This window comes from Pan troglodytes, chromosome 10 (genome assembly GCF_028858775.2).
Source record: "Pan troglodytes isolate AG18354 chromosome 10, NHGRI_mPanTro3-v2.0_pri, whole genome shotgun sequence".
Classification (NCBI taxonomy): Eukaryota; Metazoa; Chordata; class Mammalia; order Primates; family Hominidae; genus Pan; species Pan troglodytes.
The window spans coordinates 108,482,247-108,504,925 of NC_072408.2; the positions used below are offsets into that span (position 1 = coordinate 108,482,247).

General features: G+C 39.2%; 1 protein-coding gene and 1 long non-coding RNA gene across 22 annotated transcripts in view; one reads left to right on the forward strand and one right to left on the reverse strand.

The window, feature by feature from the left end:
- MYBPC1 (myosin binding protein C1) overlaps window positions 1-22,679 on the forward strand; it is a 90,901-nt gene that overhangs the window by 60,651 nt on the left and 7,571 nt on the right. For 10 of the 19 annotated variants that reach the window (XM_009426101.5, XM_063787024.1, XM_009426106.5 and 7 more), the window contains 11 exons: window positions 4,069-4,228; window positions 5,556-5,660; window positions 6,764-6,952; window positions 7,833-7,967; window positions 11,156-11,209; window positions 12,143-12,310; window positions 14,723-14,811; window positions 17,836-18,031; window positions 19,694-19,833; window positions 21,637-21,796; window positions 22,505-22,641. In XM_009426101.5, coding sequence (XP_009424376.1) covers window positions 4,069-4,228; window positions 5,556-5,660; window positions 6,764-6,952; window positions 7,833-7,967; window positions 11,156-11,209; window positions 12,143-12,310; window positions 14,723-14,811; window positions 17,836-18,031; window positions 19,694-19,833; window positions 21,637-21,796; window positions 22,505-22,641 — 1,533 coding nt within the window. The remainder of the gene's footprint in view (window positions 1-4,068; window positions 4,229-5,555; window positions 5,661-6,763; window positions 6,953-7,832; window positions 7,968-11,155; window positions 11,210-12,142; window positions 12,311-14,722; window positions 14,812-17,835; window positions 18,032-19,693; window positions 19,834-21,636; window positions 21,797-22,504; window positions 22,642-22,679) is intronic. The other 9 variants (XM_509309.8, XM_063787022.1, XM_009426102.5 and 6 more) reach the window with 1 other exon arrangement.
- LOC129136545 (uncharacterized) lies at window positions 4,111-10,562 on the reverse strand. Of its 3 annotated transcripts, none has more exons than XR_008538344.2 (4): window positions 9,524-10,536; window positions 8,693-8,892; window positions 4,714-4,793; window positions 4,111-4,366 (listed from the first exon to the last, which is right to left on the reverse strand). It is a non-coding gene; the product is annotated as an uncharacterized LOC129136545 (long non-coding RNA). The 3 variants fall into 3 exon arrangements; XR_010148422.1 differs by having other exon boundaries at window positions 4,714-4,806; XR_008538345.2 differs by lacking the exon at window positions 4,714-4,793 and having other exon boundaries at window positions 9,524-10,562.

The window sequence follows — 22,679 nt, forward strand, 5'->3', positions numbered from 1 at the left end:
GAATCAGTTAGACTTCAAATTTTCATTTGGGCATGTAATCAGCTTAGAAGTTGCCACTCTATCCTAACAAGTAAAAAGCTGGACAAATGGAAAAACTAGCAACTCCTCTTACATATGTCAGAGAAGTGAGGATGCAGGGCAAACTGCCGAAATGTGAGAGTGGAGTGACACATTGAAAGTGTTCAGGGTGAAAACCCACCAACCTAGAATTCTGTACCCTCTGAAATTATCTTTCAAAAGTGAAGGAGAAGTAAAGACTTTCTCAGACAAACAAAACTTTAGGGAATTTGTTGCCAATGGATCTGTCTTGCAAAAAAATATTAAAAGATGTTCTTCAGAAAAAAGGAAAATAATATAGGTCAGAAACTCAGATCTACATAAAGAAAGAAAGAGTATAAAATAATGAATAAGTGAAGGTAAAATAAACGTTTTCATTTTTCCTACTCTCAGTTGATCTAACAAATAATACTTTGTTCAAAATGATAAAAGCAACAATGTATTCAATTAGGTATGCTTATATAGTTATATTTATGTATTTTATATATAAGTGAAATGAATGACAGCAATAATACAAAAAATGGGAGAAAGGAATTAGGGACGTTTCATTATTTTAAAGTACATGCACTACTTGTGAACCACTGTAGTGTTGTTTGAAAGTGGAGTTGGGTTAATTGTAAATATATATTGTAAACTAGGGAAACCACTTTAAAAAGTTTAAAAAAGAGGAAGTAAAATTAATATGCTAATAAAGGAGAGAAAATGAAATCACATAGAATGCTTAATTAAAACCACAAAAGGCAGAAAAAAATGTAGAAGACAATAATAGGAACAAAGAAGAAGGGCAACCAATAGAAAATAATAACAAATATGACAGATATTGATCCAGCTATACCAATATTTACTTTAAATGTCAATGGTCCAAATATACAAATTAGAAGCCCAAAATTGTCAGAGTAGAGCAAAAACATGACCCAAAGATATGTTGACTATAAGAAACCCAGTTTAAATATAAAGTTGCATCCCTTAAAGTATAGGGAGGGAGAGAGACATGCTGTGCTAAGACTAAACAAAAGAAAGTATGAGTAACCATATTAGCTTCAGACAATGCAGACTACGAAGCGAAGAAATTTATCTGGAATACAAATGAGCGTTACATAATGATAAATGGGTCAATACTCCACGAAGGCCTAATAATCCTTAACATGTATACACCTAACAACAGAGCCTCAAAATATATGAGACAAAAACTGATAGAACGGCAATGAAAAATAGATGCATTCACTATTATAGTTGGAGATTTTGACATCCCTCTATCAGAAATGGGCAGATTCAGCAGACAGAAAATCAGTAAGGACATAGCTGAACTCAACAGCACTATCAATCAATTGTATATAAATAACATCTATAGATTACTTCATCCAATAGCAGCAGATTACACATTCTTTTCAAGCACACATAGCATATTCACCAAAATAGAACACATTCTAGGCCATAAAAACACCTTAACAAATTTTTAAAAATAGAAGTCATATAATATCTGCTCTCAGGGACAATGGAATTAAACTAAAAATAAATAAATTACAGAAGAGAAACTAAAAATCAATACATAACAGAAAAATAGCTGAAAATCCCTCAAATTCCTGAAGATTAAACAACACACTTCAAAGATGAAATCTTAAAAGAAAATTTAAAATATATTGAATTAAATGAAAATACAACATATCAAAATGTTTAAGTTGCAGCAAAAGCAGTGCTTAAAGGGAAATTAATGGCAATGATTGCATATATTTAAAAATAAGAAAGACCTAAAACCAGTAAAGTTTACGTGTTAGAAAACAAGAGAAAGAAGAGTAAATTAAATTCAAAGTAAGCAGATAAAAGACATGATACAAATTAGTGCAGAAATAAATGAAATTGAAAACTGGAAATTAATAGAGAAATTAACAAAAGCTGGTTCTTTGTAAATATCAATAAAACGTATAACCCTCTAGCCGGGCTAAGTAGGAAAAGAAGAGTCAAGGCTAATTAACAGAAATGAAAGAGGGACATTACTACAAATCCCATGGACATTAAAAGGATAGTTAAGGAATATTATGAACAACTCTATGCCCATAAATTTCACAACCTAGTTGAAATGGACCAACTCCTTGAAAGATACAATCTTCTAAAACTCACACAAGAAGAAATAGGCAATCAGAAAAGGATTATCTCTATTAAACAAATTGAATCAATAATTAATAACCTTACAAAACAGAAAGCAACAGGCCCCCATGGGTTTGTTGGTAAATTCTACCAAACATTTAAGAAAGAAATTGTGCCTTAATCTCTTTCAGAATGCTTCCTAATTCAATCTATGAGGTCAGTTTTATCCTAATATCAAAACCAGAAAATTTCAGACCAATATCTCTCATAAATGTAGATGCAAAAATTCTAATGAAACATTAGCCACGAGGTCAGGAGATCGAGACCATCCTGGCTAATACGGTGAAACCCCGTCTCTACTAAAAATACAAAAAAAATTAGCCGGGCGTGGTGGTGGCGCCTGTAGTCCCAGCTAGTCGGGAGGCTGAGGCAGGAGAATGGCGTGAACCCGGGAGGCGGAGCTTGCAGTGAGCCGAGATCGCGCCAACGCACTCCAGCCTGGGCGACAGAGCGAGACTCTGTCTCAAAAAAAAAAAAAAAAAAAAAAAAAGAGCAAATCTCAACCGATGCAGAAAGAATCTTTGACAAAATGCATGAAGAAAACTCTCAGCAAAATAGAAATAGAGGGAAATGTATTCAATCTGATAAAAAAAAAATCTACCATAAAAAGAAAAACCCAACAGCTAAAGTTATACTTAACAGTGAGAAACTTGACGCTTTCCTACCAAGATCAGAAATAATGCAAGAGTGTCCTCCTGTCACCACTGCTTTTTAACATTTTACTGGAAGGCTTAGCTAATGCAATAAAAGGAAAAAAGGGTATACAAATTGGGAAAGAAGAAATAAAATGGTCTTTGTTCACAGATGACATGGTTGTGTAGAAAATCTAAAAGAATTGATACAAAGGAGATGGATTAGCTTTGGGAGTGAGAAAAATAAAAAATAAATAAAAACAAAAGAGAACATCTATTAAAATCTTACATTAGAATTTGGCTGATATGAGGAAATTTTGTTCTATTACAAAATGGAAGAATTAGAGAATTATTTCAGGTATTCTTACTGTGATCACAACCTCAGGTTATTGAAGACTTATGAGTCCTAATACAGACACAAAAGAGTAGAGAGTTTACCTAGTATTTAGTGGCAAATAACCAGTTTCTAAATTACTTTGACCTTCTCTGTTTTTCCTCTTTGTATATTGGCTATTGATTGTCTTATAGAAGATACAACCTGGGAATCAGAAAAATGTAATCCTGCTTTAAATTTCAGGTTTAAGAAAGAAGAAAAAAAGTGAAAAAAAAGAAGAAGAAAATAACAGAAAGAAAATATAATAGGAGGCTCAACCTCGCTCTGTCTTTACTTTGGGAATTAGATGTGCATTCTTTTATGTTTTTACTAGAAAAAGAAAATGGAAAATTGGCCTTGCAGCCTTCTTCAATCCTTTTCAGTATTTAAAAATTTTCCAAACATCTAAGAAAATGAACAAATCATTATTTAGTTTCTGATAGGAGTTTGAGGGTTTCTAATTTCATACACAGGGATTCCTCTCCTAGAATGACATGTCTGCACTTGTATTTTTAGTCCTCCAATTTTCTCTTGGGAAAGTTGGTGGCTAGTGGGCTTTGGGATCAAATCCCATTTCTGCTACTTCCTACCTGTGTGACCTTGAGCAAGATAAGTCTCAGTTTCTTTATGTGTAAGATGGTATAATAATACCTTGTCATTAGAGTTGGGGGAGAATTAAACTGAGAAAACATATAATAGGCATGAACACTATATAGTTACACTATATAGTCCACCAAATACACTATATAATCTATACACTATACACTCTGTAGTCTGCTGAATTGCTCAATTTATAAGAGACTCTGAAGTAGCCCTTGTTATTGTGTAAATCATGCCACATTTTGTTTCTCCACTTCTTAGGCTATTATGGAAGGCAGTGGCCGGATAAGAACAGAATCTTACCCTGATAGCAGCACTCTGGTCATTGATATAGCTGAAAGAGATGACTCTGGTGTTTACCACATCAATCTGAAAAACGAAGCTGGAGAGGCACATGCAAGCATCAAGGTTAAAGTTGTGGGTAAGTCCTCCAGGTAAACACACTTCTAGAATCAAGCTGACATGTCAAGATTCAGAGTAGACTTTCCTTCTTTGTCCTTTCCTTCCATTTCCTTCCTTTGTCTTTCCCTTGTCTTCTTTTTTTTTCTTGCCTAGAGGACTTATCATTGGAGAAAGAAGAGCTAAGGTCAGCCATTTGGGGTTGCTGGTCATTAGCTCTCCAAAGTCATATTCCCTTTTGGTGCCCTTTAAACATCACTGAAACACAATTGCTAAATAACTTCCCACATCACAATCATTACAGAGGGATTAGATCTGCCTTGGTCCTTAGACAACTATCTAAGTGCATTTTTCCTAAGCCCAAAGCTGAATAAAATGAGTCTAGCAGATTACTACTGTTCCAAGGTCTGATGCTCTCCTCTTCTTACTTTAGTTTCTCCTTAAATGACATATTTCAAATTGACCAAAAACTGAGGTCATTTTTATCAGACACTGAACTATACTTACAAGATATTGTGACTCGCCATTTTTGACTTGGATTTCTACCAGCCAACATCTTGAGTCTTGTAAAACTCTTTGATTCAGTTCTGCAGAAGTTCACTTTGTAGTTAAAAACAACAACCACAACAACCATATTCAACATTTAGACAATAATTTCTTGGTTAACATTTTCAAGGTAAGGAATGAGAGTCTTGGGTTTCATATGGGGCTTATTCTGTAATGTTGGGACACCGGTTTAAGGGATTTGGAGACATCATTATTTTTATTTCGGGCAAGGGGTGGGCTCATCTTCCCTTATCCCATATTGAGCACAAATTTTTGCCCAAATTAGTTACTAACTTGTATTAGTCTGTTTTCACGTTGCTGATAAAGGCCTACTAGAGACTGGGTAATTTATAAAGAAAAAGAGGTTTAATGGACTCACAGTTCCTTGTAGCTGGGGAGGCCTCACAATCATGGTGGAAGGTGAAAGCCATGTCTTCCATGGCAGCAGACAATAGAGAGAGAATGAGAACCAAGCCAAAGGGGTTTCCCCTTACAAAACCATCAGATCCCTTGAGACTTACTCACTACCACGAGAACAGTATGTGGGAAACTGCCCCTATGATTCAATTCTCTCCCACCAGGTCCCTCCCACAACATGTGGGAATTGCGGGAGCTACAATTCAAGATGAGATTTGGATGGGGACACAGCCAAACCATATCATAAGCATAATTCAGTAAACATGGGAAAGTACTCAGAAATAACAGTTTCAATGATTATCACCAAGAAACATATTTTCCTATTAACTTTTTTTTTCTATTCCCTCTTCCTTATTTTACTTTATCCTATTTTTTGTCTGCCACAGACTTCCCTGATCCTCCAGTGGCACCGACTGTGACAGAGGTGGGAGATGACTGGTGTATCATGAACTGGGAGCCTCCTGCCTATGATGGAGGCTCTCCAATCCTAGGTAACTGCATGTTGGTTAGTCTGTGTAACTGCCAGTACAGTTGTGTCCTCTTTACGCATCTTCGTACAGAGCACATTTTAAAGTATTGCATTTAGAATAAAACCTATTTTACTGTGACTTTATGCATTCAAAATGAAATATAATATGTTGAGATGCTCTGTAATTACTGGAGATTTAAATAGCTCTGATGAATATCATCTGATTGCTGGTTTTCTTTTTTTGTTTGACATTTATACACACTAATTTTGAAGCAACTATAAGCCCAACTTCCACCCTCCTAGCCAGTGAACGTCTGATCTACATGATTTTGTCTATGAAGACATTTATTTTAGAATTAAATAATTAGGCTGAGCATTGTGGCTCATACCTGTAATCCCAGCACTTTGGGAGGCCTAGGTGGGTGGGTCACTTGAAGCTAGGAATTCGAGACCAGTCTGGCCAACATGGTAAAACCTCTCCTCTATTAAAAATACAAAAATTAGCCAGGCATGGTGGTGCGCACCTGTGGTCCCAGCTACTCGCTACTCAGGAGGCTGAGGTGGGAGGATCACTTGGGCCCGGGGGCGTGGAGGTTGCAGTGAGCCAAGATCACACCACTGCACTCCAGCCTGGGCAACAGAGTGAGACTCTGTCTCAAAAAAAAAAAAAAAAAAAGAAAGAAAGAAAGAAAGAAAAGAAAAAATATTTAAATGCTTAGAAGCATTTGCTTCCCCTATGCCATAAGAATTTTTTCTCTTTGCTAATAATGAGACTCACAAAACTGGTCATTTCCCTCCTTATCTTCCTTGCTGGGTCTCAGAGTCAACTACATTGCCTCTGATTATATTGTTCACCTACAGTGACTAAGTTGCTGACTTAACTGTGATCCATTTTTCTTCTCTTTGTAGTATAATTTTAATTTCTTAGTCCCATTATTTTCATCTATATTTTATATTAATATTTCTATTCTCTTGGAATAAGAGGTTAAAAATATTTACATACATATATGACTATTTCACATAGATTGATGACAAAATGCAAAATTTTAAGGACTTCTATTATCTGACAATGTTTAATTTCAGAGACCAAGGAAAAACCTTAGTTTTCATTTTGCATACCTGCAGGATATTTTATTGAGAGGAAGAAGAAACAAAGCTCCAGGTGGATGAGGCTGAATTTTGATCTCTGCAAAGAAACAACTTTTGAGCCCAAGAAGATGATTGAAGGTGTGGCCTATGAGGTCCGCATCTTTGCAGTCAATGCCATTGGCATCTCCAAGCCCAGTATGCCCTCCAGGCCTTTTGTTCCTTTGGGTAAGTCAAGAGAGATGAGTCTTTGTCATCAGAATCATTGCCCCAGAGTATGACTGCTTTCTCTCTGATCCCTAACTGGAACAGGCCTGGACACTTCTTAGAGTTGTAGGTGGGCAGGAGCTTGAAACAGTTAGGTACAATTTTATGTCTAAGAAATTAAAAAGTAGGTTTGGTCAAGTTGAATAACTTCATAACATAGGCCCTGGAATTTGTTACCATAATTCCAGTGCCAACTGTGGGTGGCTCTGATTGCCATTCCCCACTGAAAACATATTGCTGAGTCCATGGACATGTGAGTACTTTCCATTTGCCCTTCTGAAGGTATTAACCTATTAATATAACCCAGCTTAGTGTAAACAACTATCACTGAAACAAATTGAGATCGGTTCAACAGGCTACACTTGGAAACTGGTTTCTTTGCTTTACGGTCACATCTTAAATGTTATCTATTAAATCAAAAAAGTTAGTTCAGTGAAGGCAAAAAAAAAGATATCTCCATTATTTTATGGCAATGAGGTATTTTTTTCAATGGAAAAAAATGTAATACAAGAGTTTGCACTTGGAAATTAGAGAGCAATGGGAAAATTACTCTAGATCATTAGATCCCAAACCTTGCCTTCTTCAACTTCTTTGGGCCTCCCAGCTTCCCACACCGGCTTCTCAATTTGGAAAAAAATACATGACAGCATTTCCAAAATTCTCACATTGATCAGCTCTTTGCCTTACACACATCCATGCTCAAGGTGTCTTAATTGAATTTCATTAAGATGTAGGGCTTTTGTGTCTATTTTTATTTGTATCCCCATTGATTTTATCACAGTTCCTGCACTATAGCTGTGTAGTAAATAGTTTATTCTTTTCTGTCTCTTTTATCTTTAAGCTGTAACAAGCCCTCCTACTCTTCTGACTGTGGACTCTGTCACTGACACGACTGTCACGATGAGGTGGCGCCCCCCAGACCACATTGGTGCAGCAGGTTTAGATGGCTATGTGCTAGAGTATTGCTTTGAAGGAAGTAAGTACAACCAGTAGATAAAATGAATACTGTCATCAATAGGTGAGATATGTCCCTCCCCTTTCTTTTGTCTCTCTTTCTTGAGAACGCATCACCTTCCTACGAAAATAAGATCAAGCCAAACGTCATCCTTCTGAGATGTATGTAAACTAAGCCGTTTTTTAGTACTTGGTGCTTATAAATTGATATCTCAAAAGTATCTTGGCTAGGCTGCCAGATTGGACACTATAATTGAACTAAGAGATGGGAGGAAGAGATTGTAACAAAACTTTGGGGACTTCCACTTCTTAAACTGGTGGAATTGAATTGCACCACAGCAATATAAAAGTCTAGTTATGATGAAGCCAGTTGGAAATTCTAAAACCTATAATGAGCTGAAGTTAACTATCAAAAGAGTGACCTATTTTGGGTAATAAAGGGAGAATACATAGTTGGCTAGTAATCATCACCTGCCTTCATCTAAAAATAAGATGAATTAAGAACCGCTCTTAGTTTTAAAGGAAGCAGCATTAAATCCTCGAGTGTATAAGAAATAAGTTCAATATGTAGCAGTAACTTATCTCAGGAGTTGGGGATATAAAAATGTAATCAGTTTAATTTAGGAGGGGAAGAGAAACAAGGCCATAAATTTTTAAAATCACTGATAGAAATAATAGAAAAAGAAAAAATGACAGAAGAAAATATGGGCCAGAATTACCTGAAAACCAAAAGAATGTGAAACTTACCAAAATCCTGTTGTGTTTCTTGGTTTCTTATTTGCCATAACTAGAAAGGGATGACATTTGAAAATGGCTCTGGACTTGGGTTCCATTCTAGATGATGGTAGGTAAACAATCTCCCAGGAAACTTGTTCAAATTCCACAAACAGTAGCCCAAGACTTCACCTCCAGGAAAACTCTTTGGACACCAAACTTTAACATAGATCCTTGAAGTGAAGGAAGGAGGTTACGAAGCACATTTGGGAAATCAGGAATGTGAACACAAATGCACTTCCCCTGGAGGAAACTCACTATGGAGAAGAAACTTCCTATGAAGAGAAAACTGCTGAAAAAGAAATCCCAGGTGCCTGGATTGGGGCACCTGTGGAAATGCTCACCTCTATTCTGGAGGGAGGAAGAGGAGAGGGACAATGAAGTATCCTGATACCCCTCAATCCCTCTTGCGCCTCCTCCACACACAGAGTCCTATAATTGGTTTCTCCAGGATTTAAAAAGCCACTAACCAAAAGCAGTGGAAACGTCAGAAACCTCCCAGGGTTAACCCAGTAAGGGAAGGGGATAGTGTCACTAATGCAACAAGTAAATTCTTGAGCACTTCAGTTTATTCCTCTTCCATCCTCCTGCCCCCGTTTAAAAAAGTCATGAGCACTCCATTCTGTTTTTTTGTATTATCCAGCCAGCAGAATATCCCTATCTTATGTGTGATGTGGCCTTTGAGCATAAACCTTTTGTGTATGTATGAATCGAGCAAATTCTTTACTCTTTTCTTTCTGATAGGTTTAAAAAGTAAGAAGATACAGCAAAATGATAGATGGCTGTCATTTTGATGTTACCCACCTTAGATAAAATACAACGAAGTGTATTTTACAAAATGTTGCGTGTGGTCGGTGTAGATACATATGTATATCCGTATATACATATGTATATGTACACAGTCATTATTATGTATATATTTTGCCGAGTAACGTTCTGGAATTAGCTTTCTATGGGAGTTCTCTCACAACGTGTATCTTTCTTCTTGCAGTCTTTTCTTATTTTCTTTATGTGGCTGCCGACTCTTCATTCTCTTTTAATGGCTGTTGTCCTCCAGACTAATTTTCTATAGTGTTTAATGCTTTTAGAGACATCAGGTTTTATTCTGTAAGAGAATTCTTTGTTTTGTAAGATCGTGTGTTGTTTTGGACTCTGCCTTTCTCTCGTTTTTGTTTTGTTATTATTTTTTTAATGCCTGCAGCATTTTACTCTTCTTTGTTTTCTTTCTGCACTCTAGTTTTTTCTTTCCTTTCTTAAAAATTCTCCTCACATGTTAAATAACTTACATGTTCCTTCCTCATCCCCTGGGACACCATCTTCTTTGTCTGTGTTTCCCCAATTAAAGTGGTTCCAATGTGAAGAGATGGGCTATTTTTGTTCCCCCTCTGGTCTTGTTTCGTCCTGTTTTCTCTTGAAATTGTCTCTTTTACTAGTTCTTCACTCTTTTGTACATGTTTTCTGAGTCTCTTATTTTCACTTTCTCATCCACTGTCTCTTGACTATGAAAATACCAACACAGAAGCTCCCAAGCAGACCATTTGTTTAAAGATGTATCTCTTTTTCAAAGACATAAGGAATTTTTATTCTCCACATGCCTTACTAGCTGCCAGGATATTCTAGTTGCCTGTCCCTTCTCCTTGATACTCCTGTTAGGGTTAGAACAAGAGAGAGGCAAAAGTTCCAAGGGACAGCCAGTCCAGTCCCCAATGCCTCCACTCCTCTCCTGATACTGAGAAAGTCATCATCCCAAACCAGTGGGTATGCCCAAGACCACCCTGTGAGCCGCCCGTGTGGGATGCGGAACCCTGGGCAGGCTCAATTTGTTTTCTTGACAGAGTTCATTGTCATGGGAACCAGAACTGCCTCCTGAGCTGCTGGGGCAGCCTCCAATTCTATTCAGAACTTGGACCCTGGTAAAACACGGCTGGCCTTATCCCAACGGCCTGTACTCCCAGTCTTGAATGAGGGAGCCCCACTGTGGGAGCACCGTGTTCCCTGGGGACCCAAGAGAATCCTCCCCTGCTGGGGTGGCAGAGACAGGCGCAAGGATAGACTGTCTCACTGTGCGCTGCTCCCTCGCAGATTCCAGGACCTGCTCCTCTGTTTTCTTCAGGGTCTTGCTTTGTTCTTGTCTATCTCTTCTTCCCACCACTGGAGGTGTCCCAGCCTCCTTTCTCCTCTTCTCTATTCTTTTCTTTTTTCTCCTCTTCTCTGTGGCAGGTGCCTCAGGTCAGAAGCCACAGTCTGCACAGAGCAGGCTGTGCTCTCCTGAGGAACCCCCCTAACACCGTTTGGTCTCTTCCGTCACTGCTCTGAGGACAAATCTCTTTGCACACTTTGCATACTTTACTAACAGAGAATGCTGACTGCTGATACGATATTATTCTGGTGTGAAAGTGGGTGTCTTTAATTAATTTTAATGACGGATTCTCAAAGGTACATCAGCAAAACAGTCTGATGAAAATGGGGAGGCTGCCTATGATCTGCCAGGTAAAGTATTCCGTGAAGCTCTCAAATTTTCTTACTATATTATAATGTTTCTGGGAATATTGAATGACCAAGCATGAAGAATACTCATAACACACACACACACACACACACACACACACACACACACATACATACACACACACATCCTTAGAGATGGGGGAGAGGGAACAGTGAGTTAATAATGTGGGATCAAAGTCTTCTTTCTTCCTGTGGGCAAAATGCATACTAACTTTTAGATGCTGAAACATTTGTAAGCCCTGAATGCTGGGTTAAAATTCTCTTGATGTGATACACAAGCTGCCAAAAACTTTTTAAAATTAGATTTTGGTTGCAAGGATAGAATTCTACCAACTCCTTATGAGGAATCAGCCCATGAACTGTTTTCTCTTTGTGATATAAGCTTTTTCTCTTCATCAATGTGAATAAATATGATCAAGTTCCCTCTACCCATGTTAGTGTCTTACAATAGTAAATCAGCCAAGATAAAAACATATTATATGACTATAAAGGTCAATGTCTCATTCATAAAGATAGCCTTTTCCTGTTTTTCTGAACTTTAATGTGTATAGATGACTAGCTACCATGATTGCCTGAATCATTATAAAACCAAATTGGAATAAAACTGCTACAGAATTCTTGTGGACAGTTACTATTATTCAGGATGCTTTCATGCTGAATAAAGATTTTTCAGAAACAGCAGAATCTTATAGTTTATTTTTCCTATTATTTATGTTAGCTATTTTAGGCTGTTTTTTATTTAATATATGAAAAATGTCCACCCATGTAGTCGGAGTCCAGACCAAAGTCATAATGTCTCTAAATGATGTATTATTATGAGTAAAATACTAATTTGGAGTTGACTGTAATGGTTAAGATGATTTTTTTCACTAAACAGCATTCCTCCTTCTTTTCCTTTTCTTTTACGGACTTCAGCTGAGGACTGGATAGTTGCAAACAAAGATCTGATTGACAAGACGAAGTTCACCATCACAGGTCTGCCAACAGATGCAAAGATCTTTGTGCGTGTGAAGGCTGTTAATGCAGCTGGTGCCAGCGAGCCCAAGTACTATTCTCAGCCCATTCTCGTGAAGGAAATCATAGGTAGGAGACAAGGCTTTCAAAAGTTAGACTCCATTTTACATGGTTCACTTTTTTTTTCTTCAAACTACTTTCTTTCTCAAAACCTCCTATTTTGTTGTTACTCCTTTGATATTTTGTTAATGCTTCCTAAGAGTTAGAACTTAATAAAGCAGCTCTCTTCAGGCAATGTGGGAGATCACCTTCAGGTTTATCTTGGTACTCTGAGGACCAGTTAGTTAACCTCTCCTGGTTCCAGGAGCCAACTCTGGCTGGGCTGCCTATTTACAGTGGAGAGAGAGTATGTTAATACAACCATGCAAACAATCCCTACGACAACCATATGCCTCCAATGAATCTGCAGGGTCAGAACTATTTTCATAATATTATGAAAATATTATTTGTACCTTTCAATGTTTTGACATCTTCACTGATAGTATAAAAATGAAGGTGAGTAAAACTGTTGATACCTTAGTATGAAATCAAGTCAGTGCCACGGAGCCATACTAGCCAGCCTTGCCTTCCTCACCACCATACACTCAACAGATGAAATAAAAGGGCCAGTTTTGCCTTAGAGTCTCTTTTTTTTTTTTTTTTTGAGTTGGAGTTTTGCTCTTGTTGCCCAGGCTGGAGTGCAATGGCACAATCTTGGCCACTGCAACCTCTGCCTCCCGGGTTCAAGCAATTCTCCTGCCTCAGCTTCCCAAGTAGTTGGGATTATAGACGTGCACCACTATGTCTGGCTAATTTTTTTGGTATTTTTTAGTAGAGACAGGGTTTCACCATGTTGGTCAGGCTGGTCTCGAACTCCTGACCTCAAGTGATCCACCTGCCTCAGCGTCCCAAAGTGCTGGGATTACAGGTGTGAGCCATCATGCCTGGCCCTTAGAGTGTTCTTAATGAAGCATAAAAATAATTAATTTTGGCTGAGCACAATGCCTCATGCCTGTAATTCCAGTATTTTGGGAGGCTGAGGCGGGCAGATCACTTAAGCCCAGGAGTTTGAGACCAGCCTGGGGAACATGGCAAAACCACGTCTTTACTAAAAATACAAAAATTTGCTGGGTGTGGTGGCACACGCCTGTGGTCCCAGCTACTCAGGAGGCTGAGGTGGGAGAATCACTTGAACCCAGGAGGCGGAGGCTGCAGTGAGCCAAGATCACGCCACTGCACTTCAGCCTGGGTGACAGAGCAAGACCTTGTCTCAAACAAAACAAAACAAGAATAAGAATAATAACTTTCCTCAAATCTTGGCTCTTGAGTATTTTTTTTTCTAGACTTGTGTGACAATGAAATGCAAAGTATGTCTGAAGTACTTAGGCTGCACACTGCAGTACAATGGTTGTCCCCAGGAAAAGCACCGTACAACTGAGTTGGAGGATGAATAGGTGACTTTTTTGCATAGAAGCTCCACTTTTACTTGGGGAAATAAGTAAGAAGAACTGCTTCATCCCTGTGAGCCTATGAGCCTTTGACTCCCTGCTCCTGATGGATTTGCAGTGACATGCTCTAGTATCTTCATGATGTTTAATTAATGAATATTAATACACAGTGGGCCAGGGTTGCCTATTATGTACTTCACCACAGTCACACAGGGAGAAAGTTACTGTCAAACTCCAACAGAGTCACCTAAATAGCAAGTGCTGGGTGCTAACATTTTGTTTTTTTCTGGTAAGGAAGAATGGACAGTCCTCCCAGCTAATGTGGTGCCTATAGATCTTTCGTGGAATGTTCCCTTGCAAATATACTCACTGTTAGAAACTATGAATAACTGGCCAGACGCGGTGGCTCATGCCGGTAATCCCAGCACTTTGGGAGACTAAGGCAGGTGGATCACCTGAGGTCACAAGTTTGAGACTAGCCTGGCCAACATGGCAAAATCCCATCTCTACTAAAAATACAAAAATTAGCCAGGCGTGGTGGCATGTGCCTGTAGTCTCAGCTACTTGGGAGGCTGAGACATGAGAATCGCTTGAACCCAGGAGGCGGAGGTTGCAGTGAGCAATGCCACTGCACTCCAGCCTGGGCGACAGAGAGAGACTCTCTGAAAAAAAAAAAAAAAAAAAAAAAGAAACTACGAAAAGTATGCATAGTATGTATAGGGCCCTAAGAGAAAATGTATTTTTCTATAAAGTTGCTTTAGGCTTATTACAACAATAAAAATACAAAGTTGCAATAAAGCCAAGGATGTCAGGGATAAATTTTGCTGAGTCAAACTGTTAAAACATCTCTGTGTGGAAACACACACACACACACACACACACACACACATTTTGAACCAGTTACCATGTATCCTCTGTTAGTAGCACATCTCAGAGTTTATTGCAGAGATATGCCACAAGGGTGCGCTGGTGAGCATCATGCCATTTTGCTTTTGTAAGGCTATTTTCAGACACCAGACTGATTGCAAAATTGTGCTATTTTACCCTCTCTCAGAACCTCCAAAGATTCGCATCCCAAGACACCTGAAGCAAACCTATATCCGCAGAGTTGGAGAAGCTGTCAATCTGGTTATACCTTTCCAGGTAAGAGTTCAAGGGTCGCTCTTTTTCTCTTTCCAGGGCTGGGTTAGTTTAGGAAGTAGGAAGAGGTACTCTAGCATTTAAGTTCATCATGATTCAGGATTTCCTCAGAGGGAGAGGAGGTAAATAAAGAATGAAAGAGTATTGGAGAATGATTAAGCAATCTCCTGCTGTCAAAATAGAGAAATCTATAGAAACCGTCACAGATTTTCTTTCTGCATGAGACAAATGAGATATAGTCTTGCCTGAAGCTCAGGGACTATGGTGGGCAGGGAAGAAACATCAAGGAGATACCAAATGAAGAAATACTTGAAGATTCTTTTGGTCCTATACATTTGTAAAACCCATCATTTTAAGTGAAGCTCTCAGTGTAACATTCAGGAAAACTGTGTGTGCTTAGTTCCCACAATGACCCCAAACCAAAATAATTTCAATAAGGGGGACAACTGAAATTTGAAATCACGATGACACTAACTGAAATATATGAACAATATTAAATCATTGTTCCAGCACAAGAATCTGTTCTTCACAAAATTCACTAGTCTTTACTTACAATAGTCAATTTTGGTCTTATACAAATACACACACACACCCTGCACCTCCCAACCCTTACTCTCCAACTCCCTGTTCATATGACACCTCCAGACAAGGCTGTTCAATAGAACTTTCTTCAATGTTAGAAATGTTCTATATCAATGCTGTCCAATATGGTAGCCACTAGCCACATGTGGCTGTTGAGCACTTGAAATGTGTAACTAGGAACTAGTGTGACTGGAGAAATAAATTTTTAATTTTCTTTAATTTTAATTAATTTTAATTTAAATAGCCACGTGTACCTTGTGGCTATCGTATCAGCCAGCCTGGCCTTAGAATGTAGGTCTCTACACACATTTGACACTCATATACACACACACACACTCTCTCTCTCACACACACACACACTCACACACACACTCACACATGCACACATGCACACACAGAGAGAACTCTGTTCAAACCCAGGCTCCCATGAAACCAAACTAAAGGGATGGCCAATTCAGGCCATCCTCATTGCACTCCGGGCACAAACCTAAGGAGAGACATTGTGTACTACATACCCCCGGCATGAAATCAGAATGAAAGCCAAGGAGGAAGTGAAGCGGAACACAGCCGAGGAGGAAGTGGGTGGCTTGGCAAGGTTCTTCTCACTTTCCTTCTCCTGCAGCATCAAATAAAACCAGAAGTGGCAACAAGGCAGGTATGGGGGACCCAGCCCCAACCCTGCACTGGGGCTGCTGAGTCAGCCCTCAAGCCTCCACATCGTTCCTGCCACCACAACTAATCCCAGTTCCCAGATCTGGGGGTCTGCGTGTTCAGCTTCTGTCACTGAGTCTGAGAGAGAAAAAATCATGAGAACAGGGACCGCATAGATCTGGCATCCCAGAGACTGTTCAGCCCCCAGGAAGGGAGATGAGACCAAAGTGTGATGTTTGTATACTTGTGTAATCTCTAGAGTTCGCAAACATTTTTCATTTGATCCTCAGAAACACCCTGTGAGGCAGGAAGGCCGGATTTCCTTACCTTGCTTGAGAAGGGAAGAAACTGAAAGGGAAGTTAAGTGACTTGCCCAATGTCACACAGAAAGTCAATGGTAGGGCCAAGAACAGAGTCCATGGCCCCATCACTTAATTCAGTGGTTTTTTCCACTCTGTATATTATTAGAGAACCCACATTTTCCCCTAGTGGCTAACAGCAAGTTGTACATTTAAGGAAATAAGCTTGAACTGTTTTTCCCTATCTTCAACAACGTCGTTCTCTGCTTCCCATGTGTGAGTCTGAGCATCCCCAACCACTCTTCAGGCTCTGAAGCAGGGGTTTGGTGTGTAGCTCTACATCTCTTATTATAACCTAGCCATGTTCAGAGCCCACAGGAAAGCTGTGCCTTACCTGACAGAATTCATGCTTGGTTCCTGTCTGCCAGGGTATGCCTGGATGCTCGGGGATTCTAGGAAATTCCTTTGTAATAGAAATGGAAAGTCAGGTTCATGAATGGGATTATGATTTCTTAAATTCTGCTCTTAAAGAATAGTTTCAACAGCGAGAGGGAACAGAGAGAGAATTCTAGACAAGTCTAAAATGAGCAGCACAGGACAGTAGAATAATAATCATTAACATTTAGATGATATTGGCCGGGCACGGTGGCTCACACCCATAATCCCAGCACTTTGGAAGGCTGAGGCGTGTGAATCACATGAGGTCAGGAGTTCGAGACCAGCCTGGCCAACTTGGTGAAACCCTGTTTCTACTAACAACTAAAAAAATTAGCCAAGCATGGTGGTGCGTGTCTGTAAACCCAAGTACTTGGGAGGGTGAGGCAGGAGAATCCCTTGAACCCAGGAGGTGGAGGTTGCAGTGAGCCAAGATTGTGCCACTGCACTCCAGCCTGGGCGACAAGAGGCAAACTCTGTCAAAAAAAAAATTTAGATGATATTAACTACAAAAACTTATGTATTGGGCAGAAGCTTTCTCAGCACTTTAATCTTTATAACCACTCTTTGAGATAGGTACTACCATTATTCCCGTTGAGGCACAGAAAGCTTAGTAACTTGCCCAGGGTCACACAGACGTTAAGTGGTCAGGAGCTAGATATAGATTCCAGGGCCCCAGAGCCCATGCTCTTAACAATTATCCTGTGTTGTGCAGGCTTTTGGAGACTAGGAGACCCAGCTGGGAGACCTGGTTCCAGTGCTTACCTAACTGCAGGACCTTGGACAAATTATTTAACTTCTCTATCCAAAAAATGAGGATAATGATAAGCTTGATGTGAAGATTAAGGAAAATAATCAATGTTATGTACCTAAGGTAGTGCCTTGCACATAAAATACAGATTACAGCTTTGCTGCTGTAATTGCTCACCACCAGACTAGAAGGGTGGTATTTTCCAGCCCTGCCTAGAATGGGTTAAGCCATTGTCCTTCTCATAATGCTGAAGAAACATCTTGAGACAATATGATTTACCCTCTCTACTTTTGCTGTCTTTCTTTTTAGGGAAAACCAAGACCAGAATTAACTTGGAAGAAGGATGGTGCAGAAATTGATAAGAATCAAATAAACATTCGCAACTCTGAGACTGATACAATCATATTTATTAGAAAAGCAGAGAGGAGCCACTCTGGGAAATATGATCTGCAAGTCAAAGTGGACAAATTCGTGGAGACCGCATCAATTGACATCCAGATCATTGGTAGGTTTAGATGAAGGAGCCAGAAAGTTCTGTCAAAGCAGTACAGGGATGAACTGTCCTTGTCCCTAAGGCAAGAGCAGGAGTTTTGTTAGGCTGGCTCTACATAAAACTCTTTTTTTAGATTTGTTTTTTAAAATTAGATAAATTAGGCTGGGCGTGGTAGCTTACACCTGTAATCCCAGTACTTTGGGAGGCCAACGTAGGCAGATCACTTGGGGTCAGGAGTTCAAGACCAGCCTGGCCAACATTGTGAAGCCCCGTCTCTACTAAAAATACAAAAATTAGCTGGGCATGGTGGCGTGCACCTGTAATCCCAGCTACTCAGGAAACTGAGGCAGAAGAATCGCTTGAACCCGGGAGGTGGAAGTTGCAGTGAGCTGAGATCACGCCACTGCACTCTAGCCTGGGTGACAGAGTGAGACTCTGTCTCCAAAAAAAGGACAGTAAGATTTGTTACCATTTCAAAATGAATTCTCACCAACTCAAAGGACTAATCACGGGAGATTTAAGGCATATATGTTCAAGAAAATTAATGAATGTGCTTTTTAGTGAAATCCTTCTGTACTATTCTATAACCCAGCTCTCTCTTTCTCTTAGTTTCTCATCTCCCTGATGATAAAATTATTTCTTATGTTGAATTCTTACATTCTAGACAGTATAGATTCTAGCTATAGTTTAACATGTTTCTTACTACACCTAAAATTTGCTAATGAAGTTTTCATGGAGAATGAAGAATTTTTTTTAATATTAATATAAGGAAGATGTTCCTAAGCAAAATTGAACAGTTAAATACTGAATTCTTTGATCCTGCCAGAGTAGTTAGATACGTACCTGCCCAAAGAATAAATAAGGTTAGTTCTTACTTCTGTCCAGAGTCAGGGGAATAGAGGAAGGACCCCTTATGGATAGACCCTTCTCACCTAAATTATACTGTAATTTTTGCAACGTCAAGAAATAAATTTAAGGCCGGGTGTGGTGGCTCACACCTGTAATACCAGCACTTTGGGAGGTGGGCAGATCACTTGGGGCCAGGAGTTTGAGACAAGCCTGGACAATATGGTAAAAACCTGTCTGTACTAAAAATGCAAAAATTAGCCAGACACTGTGGCACACACTTGTGGTCCCAGCTACTTGGGAGGCTGAGGCATGAAAATCGCTTGAACCTGGGAGGAGATTGCTGTGAGCCAAGATTTCACCACTGCACTCAGCCTGGGTGACAGACCATGACTCTGTCTCCAAAAAAAAAAAAAAAAAGAAAGGAAAGAAAGAAATTTAAGAGCAGAGCTAGAAAAACGTTTCCAATCATTGTTATCATTGTATTTCAGTAAATTTGCTGAAAGTTGCTCTAACCAAAGGGGCAACTTCCTGTAACAGCCTCCCTTAAAGGGTCATTCCCTTTAAACTAAGCACTCTTTCCCCACTGGCTAATCCTTTTTGAGTTTTGTTAAGTTGCAGGGAGTGTTGAGGCTGCCCTGTGCCCTTTGATCTGGCCTGGCTCCATTCTACTGGAAGGCAAAGGGTCTCAGAAGCCCCCATGGTAGGGTCTAGAAGAGTGATGCCTCCTGTAACAGAGGAAAGGGTCTTTTAAAATATCCTCATGAAACAAAATGTAGACTGGGAAAGAAAGTGACCTTGCAGTGACACCATGAATTCATCCTGTAGACCGTCCAGGTCCACCCCAAATTGTGAAGATTGAGGATGTCTGGGGAGAAAATGTCGCTCTCACATGGACTCCACCAAAGGATGATGGAAATGCTGCTATCACAGGCTATACCATTCAGAAGGCTGACAAGAAGAGCATGGTAAGGTCTGGCTTTCTCTGGTTCATCAGTAGCAAAAGGCACATTTCATCAGAGGTAAAGGAGATGGCACAAGGGCCTCACTGGTAAGGAGCCAACTGGGGCTATGGAGAAGTGATGTGGCAGAGCAGAAAGGAAAAGACCTGTGGAGCCACAGAGCTGGTCTTAAACCCCAGCATTGCTACTTAAGACCACATGTATAAGGACCACACGTGACCACAATCACTTGAGCTCTTTGATCTCTATTTTCCTCATCTATGTAATGGGGGCACAAATATCCCTTGCTTGATTATTACAAAGCTAAAGTGATATAAAGCAACTGGTTCAATGTTCAGTAGAATTCAATAAACTCATTCATTCAACAAATATTTGCTCAAGACTTTGACTCAGATTTACACCCATGCAACTCTTTCTCCTTGTGAAATAAATGTTGGATACTGTGCACTTACATCTACAAAAAAGTAAAAAGACAGACACCAGTTAGAAAAGAAAGATTCTACAAGGTTACAGCATGTGCAAATGCGGAAAGGTCTGGAGAAAAAGAGCTTAATGCAAACTTGTCCAACCCATGGCCCACAGGCCTCATGCAACCCAGGACGGCTTTGAATGCAGCCCAATACATATTTGTAAACTTTCTTAAAACGTTATGAGTTTTTTTATGATTTTTTTTCAGCTCATCAGCTATCGTTAGCGTTAGTCTATTTTATGTGTGGCCCAAGACAGTTCTTTTTCCAGGGAAGCCAAAAGATTGAAAACCCCTGGCTTAATGTGTTTAAAAAGCAACCTAGTTGGAGTATGACTTATTATAAACTTATTTTATAGATGAGGAAACTGAGGCTCACAGAGGATAAATGACTTGCTAAAGATGACCAGATTTTCTCACGCCTGAAATCCCAGCTACTTGGGAGGCTGAGGCAGGAGAATTGCTTGAACTTGGAAGGTGGAGGTTGTAGTGAGCTGAGATTGCGCCACTGTACTGTAGCCAGGATGACAGAACAAGACTCCATCTCAAAAAGAAAAAACAGAACCAAAGTTAATAATATCAGCTGGGAGCAGTGGCTCATACCTGTAGTCCCAGCATTTTGGAAGGCTGAGGCAGGAGGATTGCTTGAGCCCACGAGTTTGAGACCAGCCTGGACAACATAGGGAGACCTCCTCTCTCTAAAAAATAAATTAGCTGGGTGTGGTAGCACATGCCTGTAGTCCCAGTTACTCGGGAGGCTGAGGTGAAAGGGTCTATTGAGCCGGGGAGTTCAAGACTATAGTAAGCCAAGATTGCATCACTGCACTCCAGCCTGGGTGACAGAGCGAGATCCTGTCTCAAAAAGAAAAAAAAAATAATAATGTTAAATAAATGTACTGGATATTACTAATGTTTCTCTAGTGATTTAGCTTCAGGTCTTTCTCATAATAAGTTGGCACTAAAATTCTGTAGTTATACTTTATTCTACAAAAGATAGCTACGAAGACAAATAGGTAGGTAGACAGGTAGATAAATAGATGACAGACACCTAAAGGTTATGAAAAAATATAAAGATAGTAGATGACAACTAGGGTATATGGATCTAATGTGTAAATGAAGATTAAATTACATAGTCAATTGCAAATAAGTTGTGAAATATTAAACAAAATATACATTGTTTCAACACATTTTAACAACATATATTATTACTCTCCATATAAAAATGAGTGGTCTTTTTTTCTTTTTGTTAATAAAGCATCCTTGTTATTTATCCCAATCTACAGTTAGAAAAATTGTATACTTTTAGGTGATTTTCCTCCAGTTGTTACTTTTTTTTCTTTTAGGAATGGTTTACTGTCATTGAGCATTATCATCGAACCAGTGCCACCATTACTGAATTGGTCATAGGGAATGAATATTACTTCCGGGTCTTTTCTGAAAACATGTGTGGCCTCAGTGAGGATGCCACCATGACTAAAGAGAGTGCAGTGATCGCCAAGGATGGTGAGTTGGGAATGGACTGACATTTGAAAACCTTGGTTGACAGTGACTAGACAGAGAAGACTGGAAAAAGAGATGTGGTGAAAGGGAACAAAAAAATGGTAAATGTACATTGTAAAATTATGATAATGGTGTTCAAGTAAAATTTTAATTTTACAGGTAAAATTTAAGTGAAATTGTATTATTATTGCATTTTTTTACAAATATAGGCTTTAATTAATTCCAGGTTCTAGGCAGTGGATCTATAAATGGCTAATACCCCAGAGGCTGGAAGAAGTAGACATTTTCTTCTAGAGTTTCTACTTTTATTCTTGGACACCTTTATCGTAGCTACACATGGGACCCACTCTATGATAAAAGGAGAAACTAAATTCTATCCTTATCTTTTCTTTTCATCATAAACCACTCTTCTTAAAACCTTCCTTGTGTATTTTCACATTAGAACAAAGTTCTATTCAAAATACTCAGAAAGACACCAAAGTCTTCTCAATATCTGGTTCAGTTTCAGATGACCCCTCTGGCTTTCTATCCCACGTATGATTGGCTATACATTTATACCCCTCAGAATGTTTGCCACATGGCATTTGCTCATCTTTGTCCATGTTTTTCTAAGTTCAGGGAAGTTTTAATCATGTGTAAAGTATGCCACCAATAATACATTCTCAGGCCAATTTACATAATTTTAACATATTTGTAATGCTTGTTTTTAAGGTAAAATCTACAAAAATCCAGTGTATGAAGACTTTGATTTCTCAGAGGCACCCATGTTTACTCAGCCTTTGGTTAACACCTATGCCATAGCTGGTTACAATGCCACCCTAAACTGCAGTGTGAGAGGAAATCCTAAGGTACCATGTTCTTCTATCACATCAGTTAAAGTCCTTGT